The 14,689-nt window shown below is 36.9% G+C and overlaps 1 protein-coding gene across 8 annotated transcripts in view; it reads right to left on the bottom strand.

Annotated features, from left to right (window-relative positions):
- The window catches only part of ZMYM2 (zinc finger MYM-type containing 2), an 86,207-nt gene that overhangs the window by 48,741 nt on the left and 22,777 nt on the right, over nucleotides 1–14,689 (bottom strand). For all 8 annotated transcript variants that reach the window (XR_009485351.1, XM_059838687.1, XM_059838685.1 and 5 more), the window contains 3 exons: nucleotides 11,521–11,806; nucleotides 8,629–8,794; nucleotides 7,619–7,831 (listed from right to left, as the gene is read on the bottom strand). Coding sequence is in view for 7 of the 8 variants with exons in the window: in XM_059838687.1 (XP_059694670.1) it covers nucleotides 7,619–7,831; nucleotides 8,629–8,794; nucleotides 11,521–11,806 (665 nt within the window). In the remaining variant the exon portion in view is untranslated. The remainder of the gene's footprint in view (nucleotides 1–7,618; nucleotides 7,832–8,628; nucleotides 8,795–11,520; nucleotides 11,807–14,689) is intronic.

The raw sequence follows: 14,689 nt of genomic DNA, 5'->3' as shown, positions 1-14,689 counted from the left end.
TTCTTGCTACAGCTTCAGCTGACTGGCCCTCCCATGCAACGGCCAGTCAACAGAAAATATCAGAACAGCAGCTGATTGCCACAATTCTACATAGCCGCCCTAAGATTTGCTTCCAGTTAAAGGAAATGCTTTGTAGTTAAAACTCCATGGAAAAAGACATTGTTAAATACTTCTCAATCCAGGCAAACCTCCCCGGTAGCTTTACAGAATAAGAGGTTTGGATTAAAATTAAGAAAAACACTGCAAAATTCCAGGACAGAAACTTAGTATGCCTGTGTTCAAACAGAAAAGGAGAAAGAAAACAACATTTTCTGTAAGTAGAAAAGCAGATACATTTGCTACATTGAATTCTATGATAACTGAGATCCCTCAGAAAGGTAATCAAGAAAATAGCAGCTAAACTAATTCAGATTCATTTGAAAGGACTGTCTGATGGAACCTGAGGCAACACGCATGTCTAAGAAAAGAATCAGGTATCAGGAACATCTGTACCAGCAAAGAAAGAAGACACTGTATAATTTATCTTCTCTTAAAATACTGCATCCAAATTGTCCCTCCCCCAAGAGTAACAAGTGTAAACTCTTCCTCAAAAGCATTTGTCCAAGTCCTCAGAGCAAAAGATGAAGCAACTGCTTTTGTGGGCCTTGAACACCAAGGGACTTACGTTTACATTCCATCAGCTGAACTCTGCAAACAGCTAGATCGATAACTTGTCCAGTACTTTTCCCTGGCATCCCAAACTGCCAGCGCTCTTTTTGCTGGTTTTGTTCCCAGGCTGAAGATACTTGTCTTCCTGTCTCTGAGAAAGGCAGAGCTGAAAACACCTGCCTCAAAAAGCAAGTTACTTCTACATTAACTGAATGTTTCAGCTGCTTCTGTTCTGCCTTTTCTCTCTTCCCCCCAACCCCACCCAGGTAATTACTCCAGGTACACCAGTGTATGGATGTAGTTATATCCATCATAACTGTGATACTTAGTCATGCCACCTCCTTGCTTCCTCTTTCCAGGAAGCTCCTGGGCTCCCACAAAAATCACAGCTCACATGTGACTGCCCTATGTAACCTTCTTCAGAACTCCAAAGCCATTTTAACATTTCTGATGACTAATCTATTCTTATCTTCTAAAATAGCTACATAATAGTATTCTTAGCAGTTTTGATGAAATACATTCAGATGTCTAAGGAATCTGATACTGCAATTTTTACTGAAGAGCACCAAATTCTGCAGTTGGAAGACAGACATTTGAAGAAAAAATGGCAAAATAAATGGTACCAGAAAGCAGAAGTGAATAAACATTAAAAGAAAAGGTAGAACAGGATAGTTTCTAGGACTCAGTTTGCATCAGAGATGCAAGAAACTTAGGGTCATAAATACCAAGAGGTCTCAAAAAACTTCTCCATATCACTAAGCAGGAAGAAAGAAGAAATTATTATTCCTTGGTTGATAAAGATTTCTGTCTTTGAACCATGTTAGTTGGGATAAAAAGCATCTAGCTATCTCCATTTGTAGAAGTGTGCATAGTATGAGACAACAGTATTATCAGAGATTACTTAATACCAAACTGAGTATTACCTGAACTAAACAGGAGTGGTTTACGATATGATGAAGAAACTCCACTATTAAACCACAGTTTGATCTGGCTGAAACCACAGAACTACTCTTTAAAAGTGACCAAAATTTTTTTTAGAAGTCAGTATTTCTAACATTTCCATATAAGTAGGCTGTTCAACTCTTAACAATCACTGACTTTGTCCAAAGTACTTACTCTTGAAACAGACACTTGGAAATGAGAGTTTATAAAACAGTAAAAACAGCAGGAAGTGGTAGATTCTGTACTTCATTGTACTATCAAGATAAAAAGGAAGACAGGAAGGACACTCTGTCTTAACAGCAACGAAGCACAGAAAAAAACCCCAACACTGCATGGGACAGGACAAAGTTGAAAACCTTAGATGCTTCCACTGAAGTGCTAAGTGGCAGGACATTCTATCACAGCATTTGAACCAGCAGATAATACACTTTATGAGGCTAAGTACAAACTATGTAAGCAATTAATTGTTAGCTGCAGAACTGACATGCATATTATTGTATACAGTGAAGGCTCTTAAAACCCTGCAGAGATAAAAGAGACAAATGAGTTTTAAGAGTTTCACAAAAGCAGTTCCTTGGCAAGGAGCAGAAACTGAACAAGGAAGCACAAATGCCTATTTTCTATTGCTTGTAAGTTAATAGCTTGGGGCCATGGCATAGCCTTGTTATTCCTGAAGCATGTTCACCAGTACATCTTCATCTAATCAAGAAGTAACCAAATGCACTTTTATGCAGTATTGAAAGATTTTTCACTAAATGAAAAGGCACTGCAAGCATCCTCTCCAACTACAAAAACTCTCATTTGGCATACATTCATTAAGTCTCGCTTCAGTCCAGAGCTATCAAAAAGCCTATGAAGAAATAGCTAGAGCTGCTTTCCCACCCACCTTCCCCTCCTCCCCCTCCTTTTTGGCAGTAGATGAAGACCGTCACTTTAAGAAGGCCCCAAAGCGAGCAAATCCCAGGTCACATTCTAAGAATTTCAGTTACAGAAGCAAAGTAAAAAAGGGAAAGGAACATTTTTAACTAGGAAGGCATTAAATACTTTCTTGGTAGAATCAAAAGCACCATGGACTGATCAGGCAAGGAAGCAAAATATTTTTAAAAGCAGACACAGACATTGCTTTAGCTTAGTTGGAAAGTTCAAAATTAAAAGGTATGGTTGGCTGCACAAGCTAAGCCACAAATTCACAGAAACAGTCCACTTGTTTCTCAAAACAAGGCTGTCAAGCCTGTACCAAAATCCAGCAAACCAGGACACAAAAATGAGAATTACTTTGGAAAGGAAGTTAATTAATTTTGAGGAGACAGAAAACATGCAATAGTAGCAGAAACAAAAATACTGAAGCAACCTGGGTATGTGCTGCATGTGGTTAAAATCTTTATGACAGGCATATTTGAGGTCACTTCCAATTTACTGCACAGATAATTTTCAAATGGTACTCCAGTATCTGTACAATAACAGACAATTTTGGTGAGTTCCTGTTCAGATATAATTTCATTCTCTAACAGTGTGGTTTGTTTGGTTTTTTTCCATTTTGTTTAGGGTCATTCCTTAAGTTCATCTTGACCCTCTACATGTGAAGAGTCTGAACCTCAGTGCAACAGTTAGAGTGTATAATCTAGGAGTAATCATCATCTTCAGGTTTTAAAATATTTGAATACTTCCATTGAGAATTTTGTTTTCACATTTTATCGAGATTGTCACACTTTTTTTGAAAAATTATTTTATCATTGCTTTATCTTTTTTGACTTGCACTTAGCTGCCTTCACACATGGCTTTTTTATCACAGACATATAACTTGCTCTTGCATGTAACTACAGTGAGCATTAGCTATGCCTATTTATTATTCCATAATAATTTTAGAAATTATTATTTGCATTTCTTAACTTTTTAATACTAAATGACACCTAAGATCTGCAACCACTTTAAATTTTAGGAAAGAAAAAACAACAATGACCTCTCAGAAAATCAACACTCATAATGCAATACTAAAGATTATGTATGTCTCATTTTTAAAGCAGGTTCTGAAACTGGTATACAGGAAGATAAGTGCATCCATCACCTTGAAAGGTGACTTAGGAGATTTGAGAAAAAACCTACTCTCCATCCCAGGAATAACACTGTAATAACATTTTCTTACTGCCAGGAACAGTCTAAAGCAGAGAAAAGACACACTTTGCAGCAGATGGATTACCTACAGTAATCCAGTTACTTGTCATTTTGAGAGCCACTGTAATTTTAATTACCCACAAGTTTAATTTTTTCATTCCATGAAAAGAAGGAAAAAAGTCCATGATGAGTTCTTGAAAAACTGTGTGTTCAAATCAGTGTAATATTTATTTTTTAAAATTGTGATTAAGTATATCGATAGATACAAGTAAGGAGTTTTCATTTTTTACTACTACAAATATATAGCAATATTGATAGGTGTATGACAGTTACAATATAAACTGCTTAATACAAAGCTCATACCAGTAAGACCTATTTATTTTACAGCTGTTTGTAAGAAAACATTTGCTAAAACTCTTATGTGACACACAATAATTAGTTGTACAACACAATGCTGGAATCAAATGACATTAACTTTTTCTGTATTATTTCTTTCATGAAGTTGATTTCAGTATGCAATAATGACTCTCCCAAAATCTCTCCTTCAGCAGTTCTCCTTTAAAGCAAGGTCTAGTAATTTTTAAGGAAACACTGTTATAACTGAACAAAACAACTCATAATTTACCAATTGTGGCCCAGTGGGTTGTCAGTGACATTTTCCAGTCTTTTTAAACTTCTTTTCTAAAAACCAGAACTCCTTGAACATTACTCAGCTCAAAAAACCTAAACAAACTTCAAACCTAAATATTCTATAAACTAATTATTCTACTATGTATTTATGTCCTGAGCAACTTCAGACACCTATAGCATATACTAGAAGAACTTCCACTTTTATAGTTTGACTTTCATATACTCAGAGAATGACAGAATATCATCCAGTTCCAATCCCCTCTACCACAGTCAGGGACACCTTCCACTGGACCAGGCTGCTCAGGGCCCCATTCAACCCGGCCTTGGATACTCCCAAGGGTAGAACATCCACAGCTTCCCTGGGCAACCTGTTCCAGTGCCTCACTACCTTCTACAGTAACAAATTTTTTCCCTAATATCTAATCTAAACTTATTCTCTTTAAATCTAAACCCATTTCCCCTTATCCCATCACTATGTACTCTTGTAAATAGCCTTGTTCCATCATTCCTCCAAGTTCCCTTCAGTTACTGGAAGCTCACCATTAGGTCATCCTGAAATCTTCTCTTTCCCAGACCAAACAACCCCAACTCCCTCAGTTCTTGATCATAGGAGAGGCTCTACTCCTCCTTCTGATCATCCCAGTATCCCTCCACTGTACTCACTCCAGCAGTCCCTGTCCTTCTTGTGCTGGGACCCCAGAGCTGATGCAGCCCTGCAGGTGGGGTCTAAGCAGAGCGGAGGGGCAGAATCCCCTCCCTGGCCCTGCTGCCCACCCCTGGATGCAGCCCAGGACACCACTGGCTTTCTGGGCTGTGAGAGCACATGGGCAGCTGATGTCCAACCTCTCATCCTCCAGCACCCCCAAGTCCTTCTCAGCAGGGCTGCTCTCCATCTGTTCATCCCCAGCCTGTGTTGACATTGGGGGACGCCCCAACCCAGGTGCAGCCCCTTGCACTTGGTCTTTGTCCTTTATTATTCACTTCTGTGAAGCCTTTGACATGGCTGAGATTCCCATGGACTCACTTCAAGCTTGTCCAGTCCCTCTGAATGGCATCCTGTCATTCAGGTGTGTTACCGCACCCCCAGCTTGGTGTCATTTGCAAACTTGCTGTAGATGTACTTGGTGCCTTTGTCTACTCCTTAATGAAGACATGAAATAACACCTGTCCAAATATGGACCCCTGAGGGACACCACTTGTCACCAGTGTTTACCAGGACTCTGAATCATTGACCTCTGGATGCAACCATCCAACCAATTCCGAATCCACCAAACAGTCCACCTGCTGAATCCACCACTTTCCAATCCGGAGAGAAGGACATTGTGGGGGACAATGTCAAAGGCTTTACAAAAGTCCAGATAAACAACATCTATAGTACTTCCCTTATCCACTGGTGTAGTTAGTTACTTCATAACAGAAAGCCACATGGTTGGTCACACAGGATTTTCCCATAAGAGTTTCTTTTAAGAATACTCCCAACTCCTCACACTTTGTGAATATTTGAAACCTACCAGTTAAGAGTTACACTTAATCACCATTCCAAAGCAGATGCACACAAGCACTCAAATTAAGGTTCTCACAGACTTTTGTAGTTGCACAGTACCACATATTTTGATCAAGGAATTAAGAACTTGCTTGCATAAAATCTCCTGTCAGAAGTGAATGAACCAAATCAACGTTTCTCGACTTCAAAGGTTCTCACAATAATGCACCAACTTGACACTACTTGTGAAGATCCTTGGTACTGCAAACTGCTCCTCCTCCCCAAATTAAACTAGAACATACAACTTGCTACCCATATTCTTCTCATTCTCAAATACACATCTAAACACAAAATACAACGATTTGTGAACAAATACAGTAAATTCTGTCATTAAAGTACAAATTCATCATTTAACCTCAAAATTCCATGTTCATTTCATAATTCCATGTGCAGTGTAAGTTATACTGGTTGTGGGGGAATGTTTCACGTTCAAAGTTAATCTCCTGCATTTTTGTTTCTTCAGGAGACAGTAGTCAACGTTTCTTCAAGTCTTTCCACGGCTTCTGGGCATGCCTATGTTTTTAGTAGCTTGAAAACCTATCCTGTCCCTTTTGGTACAGCTGTGGCAAAAAAATAATGCTTATGTTACGTTTCCAGTGAGGCTGTTAACACGTTTCCAGCTTTGCTCTTCACACACAGCACATACACAGAACTGCTATCCCCAAAAGCATCAGAGCTCAGTGTCCAGTGAGAAAATACAAGCACACATGATGCAACATTAAAGAACTTTACAACACAACACTGCCAATGCCTCTTCTCTTAGGCCACTGGTTTCTTACAAATGGGAAGAGATGAAGAATGAGCCCCGAGCAATGTGCAGCACAGCTGCCACTCACATATTTAAGTGTGTTTTTCAAAATCAGAAACATAAATTTCCTAGCAAAAGAGCCCTGTCAGAACACTTCCCCTATAACCCCAGAACATACCAAGCAAAAGAACCCAAAAAAATAACACCCCCAAAATTCCCCTATTCTATTTCCTCCACAGGAATATTTAATATTTCAGAGCTATCCTATTATACTATAAATACTGTGATTAACATTTAAACCTTCTAGCCAGCATTAGCAACAGCTCAGAGCTAAGCTGGCTCTGCAAAATATAAAAGACATCAGCATCAGACTTCTTGATTTGGCATTATATTTAAACACAATTACTGCTATCTTAACCGTCTTAAAAATAAATGAAAAACAAACCAAGTAAATAAAATGAAAGCATAAAATTTGACACATGTAAGGACAAAAATATTTTTTTTAATCCTGTGCTGTACAATGTAGATGAGACCTAGTGCAAGTACACAGCCAAACTGTAACCACTTAGAGCCTTCTCACAGCACTGACCAATCTGTTATGCTCTGCATACTTTTTAATGCGTCAAAACTGCATCCAAGTGAGCTTTTATATATTAAAAAACCTTAACTTAAGGACCAGTAAAGCCTGTGTTGCGCTTGCTATTAATATACTTCAGATACCATCCACAGAAGAAAAACTGAAATTATTAACAAAATTTAATTTCAATTGTACTTTCATTAAGAACAAATACATATCGCTTTTACAGCAACATCAAGATAAAGCAGTAAAAGGTCCACTGCAGATAATTTCTTCTCACTGGGATTAATTTAATTTTTGTAAGTCTTTGTTACTTATGTCTTCTTAGGAGAAGTAAACCTATGCTATTAGTACCAGGATAAACTTAAAAACAATTAATGCTCATTTCACTTGAATTAATAGGTAAAGAAGTCATTACCTGCTTGTATTCACCAACGCAGTTCTGACAGCAGAACCTTTTCTGCTGACCATCAATAGTAAGGACATTGTTTCCAGCTCCTTTACTGGGCAAGTACTCCCCACAATGCTCACAGCAATTCATTATTAAACCATTTGCCATCCTGTATCTATTGAAGCAGTGGTCACTGCACAGCTTATGAGTCATATTTTTAAAGCTAACTTCATGACGAATCTAAAAAATAAAAATAAAAAGTATTCTATCACTAGACAAGCACAAAGTTGCCTGAAACTAACAGACCAGCCAGAAGTCTTACATTCAAGTAACCATCTAACTATTTAAAAACTTGAAATGACAATGAATATACAAACAGAAAGGGATCTTTTTGTTGTCACCAACATACTAGGAAAACACTCTTAGCCTCATCTGCCCTTTAGCCTAGAAGGAAAGACCAGAGGGATGGGTGTGGAAATTGCATATGTGAGCAGAATGCCAATTTATGCAATTTTATAAAGTGGTCAATTTGTAGCTGAAGAACCTGGCATATCAAGATTGGCCAGACAATATGCTGTATAAAGCAGTACCCTGAACTATGCTGGGCTCACTAATCAAGAGGGCATCAAGAAGAAATACATACATTCATGAGAATTTAAAATTACACATATTATACAGATCTCTAAAACCATCTGCATTACCTTTCAAAACATAGAGTAACAAAAAATAGGCAATACAGTGGGTCTTGACATTTTTTCATCAGCAATTCTTTTATGTGAGATATCTGGGTTATAATTACAAGATTCTATGCCTAATAGAACACATTATCAGCAAAAGGCAGTTCAAGTTTCTGAAAAAAGTATCAACCTCTCGGAATACTTTCCTCCTTCAGCTGCTCTTTATGAATATTAAACCTGCATATTTTAATATCTCAAAATACTGAAGATTTTACATTCTCTTCTTTACAGTTTTCTTATTTCAGTATATAAGGTATTAATATGTCATTATTGAGAAAGACAAAAAACAGTCAACCAGACCTCAGTTAGTTTACCACAGATTGTGCATCTTGATTTATTCAAGGCTCCTTTTGAGGGATTCTGTTTATCTTCATAGAAGGATAAACATGATGTACTGCAAAACTCCTGGAAAGACTCACTTGAATCTACTTGAGCAACAATGGTACCTTTCATTGTTGTTATATCTCTGAAATAAGAAAAATAAAAAAAAATAATGTGCTTAGGTTTTTACTTACATAAACAAGAACACTTCACATGTTGTAAGATTCATTCTTCCTTTCAAGGCTTACATTTTAAAATATTTTTTCTAGTGTACAGTTGTTAGCCATAGGATGAATACTAAGTTTGATAATATTTTTGCAACTACTGTAAGTAAGTCTTTACTGTGTAAATCCCTATGTTTTTCTTTTGCTTTGAGTTACTTTTTCCCATTAAATTAATCTAGAACTAAGCACTATCAATACACCATTAGATGCAGTTATGGCAAACTCAATTTTTTCAAAAAACTAACAGAGCAAATTTGAACTAGCCATTTTACAATGGCTTTTCCTTTTACATAAAAGCTATATGTAAGTTCCACATTAAAAATTCAGATTTATAATAAAAAGCAAGAAATTGTCTTTGTAGGCACCTCCACCATTTTCAGTATTAATCTCAGGACAGGATGAGAGGAAGAGACAAAGTTGTTTTCTCATATTTCTCAAACTTATAAACAACAAAAAAGCTTAGAACTCTACAACAATCGTGCCTATTAGTTCTGTTATTCAAAATTTACAAAAGTTAATTCCATCATTCTTTTTGAAAGTTCCAAAGCATCTGAGCAGTTCATGCAGCTGTCCATGGAATTGTGCCAATTTAACACCTTAAACCAGAAAACCAACCATCAATAAAAGTAATTTGAAATTGAACAAACCTTTTTCTAACCAAAAAGACTTTCACTGTCCCAAACTAATACACACCACATATTAGAAGTAAGGAGAGGAAGTAAAAGCCTCCTCCTTTGCCTTCTAAGCAAAAAACCCACTAAAATCTAAAACCTATTATTGACATATAGGAAATGCTATTGGGCAGAATATATAAAAACAATTATTGCGCACATCTGGATCACCAGTTGGAAAACACACACCCCACACACTCATACCTATAAGTTTTAAAACCAAGATGAGTAAAAACCACCAGGAAAACAGGGAGAAGGTATGTTTCCCTAGACAGTTCCTTGAAAATTAACTTGTACAGCTCTGATACCAACACTCGCAAGCTTGCCTTCTTCCATCAAGGGGAAGTCAGCAGAGTTTGGCCTGTCCTTTGGAGAACTACTAAGATTTGTGTCAGGGAGTGCCATCATTCCTGTTCTGCAAAACAAAGGCAGAGCTTCTGCCCTGGGGAGCTTGCTATTTATGTAGTAACAGAAGAGTTCAGAGGAATGCAAGAAAAAGGATTTATAATAAAATACCTAAGAATTTTGACTTTTCCTGTTGGGTTATGCAGAGGAACAGTGCCACAGAGGAACAATTCAGTGTTAGAAATAAGGTGTTTTCCCCATCATTCAAAAAGAAAACCTTTTCATTTAGGGCAGTTTTGTACATAGCCTCTTGCAATACATAGCTTAATTATCTCTAAAGTGGCAAAGGAGCATGGATTTAGCCATGATTTCAGTCAGAGAAATTTGTCTAATCTTCAACTTTATAGATCATGCAGCTAACTGAATATGGCAGTCACCAGATTATGTCTAAAAAAAAAAGTAATAGTGTATAAACACATAACAAGCCAATAGAAAGAACAAGCAGTACTTTTAACTAGCCCTGTAGAGGGAAGGGTTCAGAGAATTTGAGCTTTTAACACAGTTTTTTTTTAAAAAACCTAGAATATCTTACATTTTCTAGGTTTTCAGGGTATCATAGTATGAGTATGCAGGATATCAATGTTTTCTATAGTTCATTTTTACTGAGTGCCAAGGAGAAAAAAGACCAATAGCTTGCATCTGAATACTAGCCATTAATCCAGCACAGTGGACAGTAATGTAAAAGGTTTTTTTACTTGTTTAAATCTGTGATTGAGCTCTCAGGAGTAGACACTAACAAAGGCAGTCTTTACTGGAAGCCTTCTTTAGTTCAGCAAAAATTCATCCTTTAACCAGTGTCACTGCAGCATGTACCAGACTAAGAATATGAAAAAGTGCAAAAAGCTCAGTAAACAGTACACTGAAAGTAAAAGATAGTACAGCCAGTCTATACACTTAACACTACAACGACACAATTACAGAAGGCTTTTCTCTTTAGCAATTTCAAGTCTGGCAAATCAGGAAAAACTGCAAGTCAAACCTAATCAGTAATTTAAAATAAGCCACTTCCAGCTATGCTTTTTACTCCCTCTGTACCACCCACTCACAGTATCTTCAGCAACAAAATTGCCAGTTGCCCCACTTATGGGAAAAACCTAAGGCTTTTCCTATCCCCTTATGACCAAGAGTGGAAGAACTCCCAAGTTTCTTCCAGCTTCTTGCAAGTCATGACTTTCTCATCCTTTTAAAGTCTCTTGATTTTACATCTTCATCCGTCAACATGAGTGCTTTCTATGCAACACATGGTCCACTTTTTTCATAAAGGACTTCATCTATGAAGTATATCTTTTCACAAAGTATGCCACAATTTGGACACCTTATTTAAAAAAAAATAAAACTGGCTCTTTTTAGTGTACTGGCTTTCAATAAAACAATATCCCATACTCTGAATTCAAAAGCTGGTATTATTTTGTTAGACACAGAGAATTCAACATTTCCAAGCACTAAAGCAACACTATATAAAGCATGTATATAATCAGATTTTATAATTAATGGAGCAATTCTCATGCACTCGTAAGAATCTTAATAGTACTGAATGTAGGTGCTAGAGTAAAACAAAATAAAAAACTCACTTTCTGCACATGACACAAAGTTTCTTTGGAGTGGGTTTGTGTGAAAATGATGATAGGCAGGTAGTGGAGCAGAAAAGGTGAGCTGATCCTTTCCGCTGATACGCAGTCTGTCCCTTTTGTAAAGGCTTTTTGCAGTTCGCACATGTGACTTTAACCTGCTTAGAGGGCTGTTGCTGGGGAGAAGGCTGGAAAATTTGCTTAGGAAGGGATGCTACAGGTGACAAGGAATCCACACCTGGTTGCTTCTGATTCCTAGGAAAGGAAGCTGACTGGGATATCCAAGAATCTTCAAGACAAAAAACCCAAACATAAAAGTAAATGAAGAGACACATATATATGTACAGAATAGTATTCACAGACATACCATCATAAAATCATTTTTCTGTTGCAATGATCACAGAAGAAAGATATTTTAATTTCAGGTTTAATGTAAAAAATCCTGTTTGGTACTACTCTCCATTGCTACAAAGCTTCAGAACAAGAACAAATTTTCAGGATGCTCCCATCCTATATCAAGTGACAAGTTTTGCAAATTTCAATTCACTTGCACTGAGTTTGCAAGCTGACAATCTTATCTTCAGACAAACAAAACTGCAATTAAAAAACAAGAGACCAACACGCAACACAGAATTTCTAAACCAATGTTTGAGACAAACTCTGCAAATTTAGATCCAAAATTTTCATTAGCTGTTTTGTTCTAAAGCTTTAACAAGCATAATATTTTCTAGGGTGGCGAATCCTAGAACTGGCTCCTAGTCCAGCCTGCAGCCAGAGAACTATACTGTATGGCAGTGAACTTCCAAAGTCATGAGAGATATGACTTCCTCAATAGAAATCAATGAGCCTAGAAAATAATATACAGATCCATGTCCCCATGTTTCAGACTCCACAGGTTTTCTATCTGTATTTTTTGGAAAATAAACTACCATGGAACAAAGTTATCTTTGCCCAATCTTTTGTAGCATAAGTTAACTCATATAACAAGAATGTAAGCAAAACATTTTTTCGGAAAGAAATACATCTATAAACACTGTATGTTAAATTACGTGCTCCATTATCTTTGTCTGGGGCAGAAGATAAAGTTTTGGGGGAGAAAAGTTCCCCCAATAAAATGTAATTTCTAGGCTTTTCTCTGGAATTTAAGCTTTAATTTAAAGTGATTATCATCAGAATTTAGAAATGTTTTTCTGAAGATTACCACTAGTAATACATTCCTTAAGCATGAATTAAAACTGAAAAAAACAATTTTGCATGATAAAAAACTTTTGCACAAATTTTCAATAGTGTGCCAGTTACACTGAACACTGAGACAGCCCTTGGAACTTAGCTAGCCTTGAATGTTTTACTGGAGTGAGTCAGAGTATTTCTGCAGTGTTAATACAACTAATACCCAAATGTAAGACAGATTATTTTAAATTTTATGATTTCAGGTACCAAAAACATTAACTTACAGACAAGAGCAACTGCCCATACCTTTTTCTTAAGGGACATTATTTTGGTCCATAATCATTCATTAAATAAAAGGAACCCTTTTCTCCTATTTTCTGCATTCCTTTCTTTCCCCAAAGGATTCTATTAACAACATATTCTGATGCATAGCTTTAAAATCCATTTAGGGACAAAGTTCCAAGAACGCTTGTTAGTACAAGAAACAACATTCATTACTTAGCAGGTAAAAGAGTATTTTCTGGTGTGACTTTTTAGCTGACAAGGATGTCCTACCACTCTAGAAGGTAGAAATTTACCTGTTTTAGTGCTTGAGAGTTAACAGAAGAGCTGGAATGAAAAGGTGAAGGGAAAAGGACACAAAACAAAACACATTTGTCTTAAAAGCATTAAAGGTGTTTACCCTTGAAGGCATGATAATATCCTTACTTATCCAAACTAAGACAAGCTACCAGAGTTCTTGGAATTAAAATTAAGTGCCCTCTACAAACTTTTCTACACTTCTACTACTTCAAATATACTATTATCCTGGCAGGACCTTAACACCTCAAAACATTCTTTTCTTTTAGATTTCAAGTGAAAGCACATTGCCTCTCTTATCAGGAATGCACAGCATGTGCAATGGAGCTACATCTGCTTGTAATTCCAGTAGTGCTCAACTGCCAGTCATGAAAACTTGGGTTTGCCACTCATTTCAGTTTGAAACGTTCAGCATGACTAATACCTAATTCAGGTGGGTAATACTAACTCTTTAAGGTTATTTCAATTATCCCTTATTTTCTTAAGGCCTCAGATAGCCGCCCTCGATATTTTGTTGCATTTTTCCTTCTTTAAACATACAAGAAGAACATCTGAAGATCTTGACTTTTTCTTTCTTTTACTTATTCCATATCCCAGTTTCATAGATATCCATTTTATATTATGCTTTTTCTTCACATCTCACTTCTCAGCCATGATACCTCCTTTGTTTTAAGTTCTCTATAAAGAATCTGCAAAATCCAATTTTCATGTCCTTGAACTCAGGTGTATCACACTTCCTTAGTTAATTCCTGGTGAGTTTTCATACCTCACTGCCTTATGTATTCATCCTTCAAGTTCCTACCTGCAATTCTGTAATGGCCAAGTTTATGAGACTATACAGTGTCATGTTCAACCGCATCTTACTGCTATGGCTTTTCAGGTTGCTCCCCTTCTTTCTTACTCATTCCTGCTCTTAAGCACTATAAAATTATCCTTTCCTGTCATTTATGCCTTTTTTTTACAGTCATGTGTTTGCAAAAATTAAATTTTTTTTTAAAAGCTGAAAAGAATGTGTCAGTACATCTTGGGGCAGAGGTAGGGAAGAAGACAGTACTGAAGTATTACACAGGCAAGCAGCTTTTGAAACACAATGAGCTACATACAGTTGGATTAAAACCTGGTTCACATCAGAGCAATTGTAAACTACATCCTCAATTTACTAGGTGTTGGCTCTTTCTCTGGAGCATTTCTGAAGCATAAAAACTAGATTCCATTAAGAGAAACAACACCTAAGTTCCACTCCAAAGCACATCTACATAGACTTCATCTACCGGGACCTCTCCAAAGACCTTCGATATGGTCCCCCACAATGTTCTTGCTGCCGAATTGGAGATATATATATATATATATATATATATATATCTGATGGATGGAATTGGCTGGATGACTGCACCCCAAGAATTACAGTTCATGGCTCAATGCC

Source organism: Haemorhous mexicanus, chromosome 2 (assembly GCF_027477595.1).
Source record: "Haemorhous mexicanus isolate bHaeMex1 chromosome 2, bHaeMex1.pri, whole genome shotgun sequence".
NCBI classification, from domain to species: domain Eukaryota; kingdom Metazoa; phylum Chordata; class Aves; order Passeriformes; family Fringillidae; genus Haemorhous; species Haemorhous mexicanus.
This window is presented reverse-complemented; position numbering and strand designations above follow the sequence as displayed.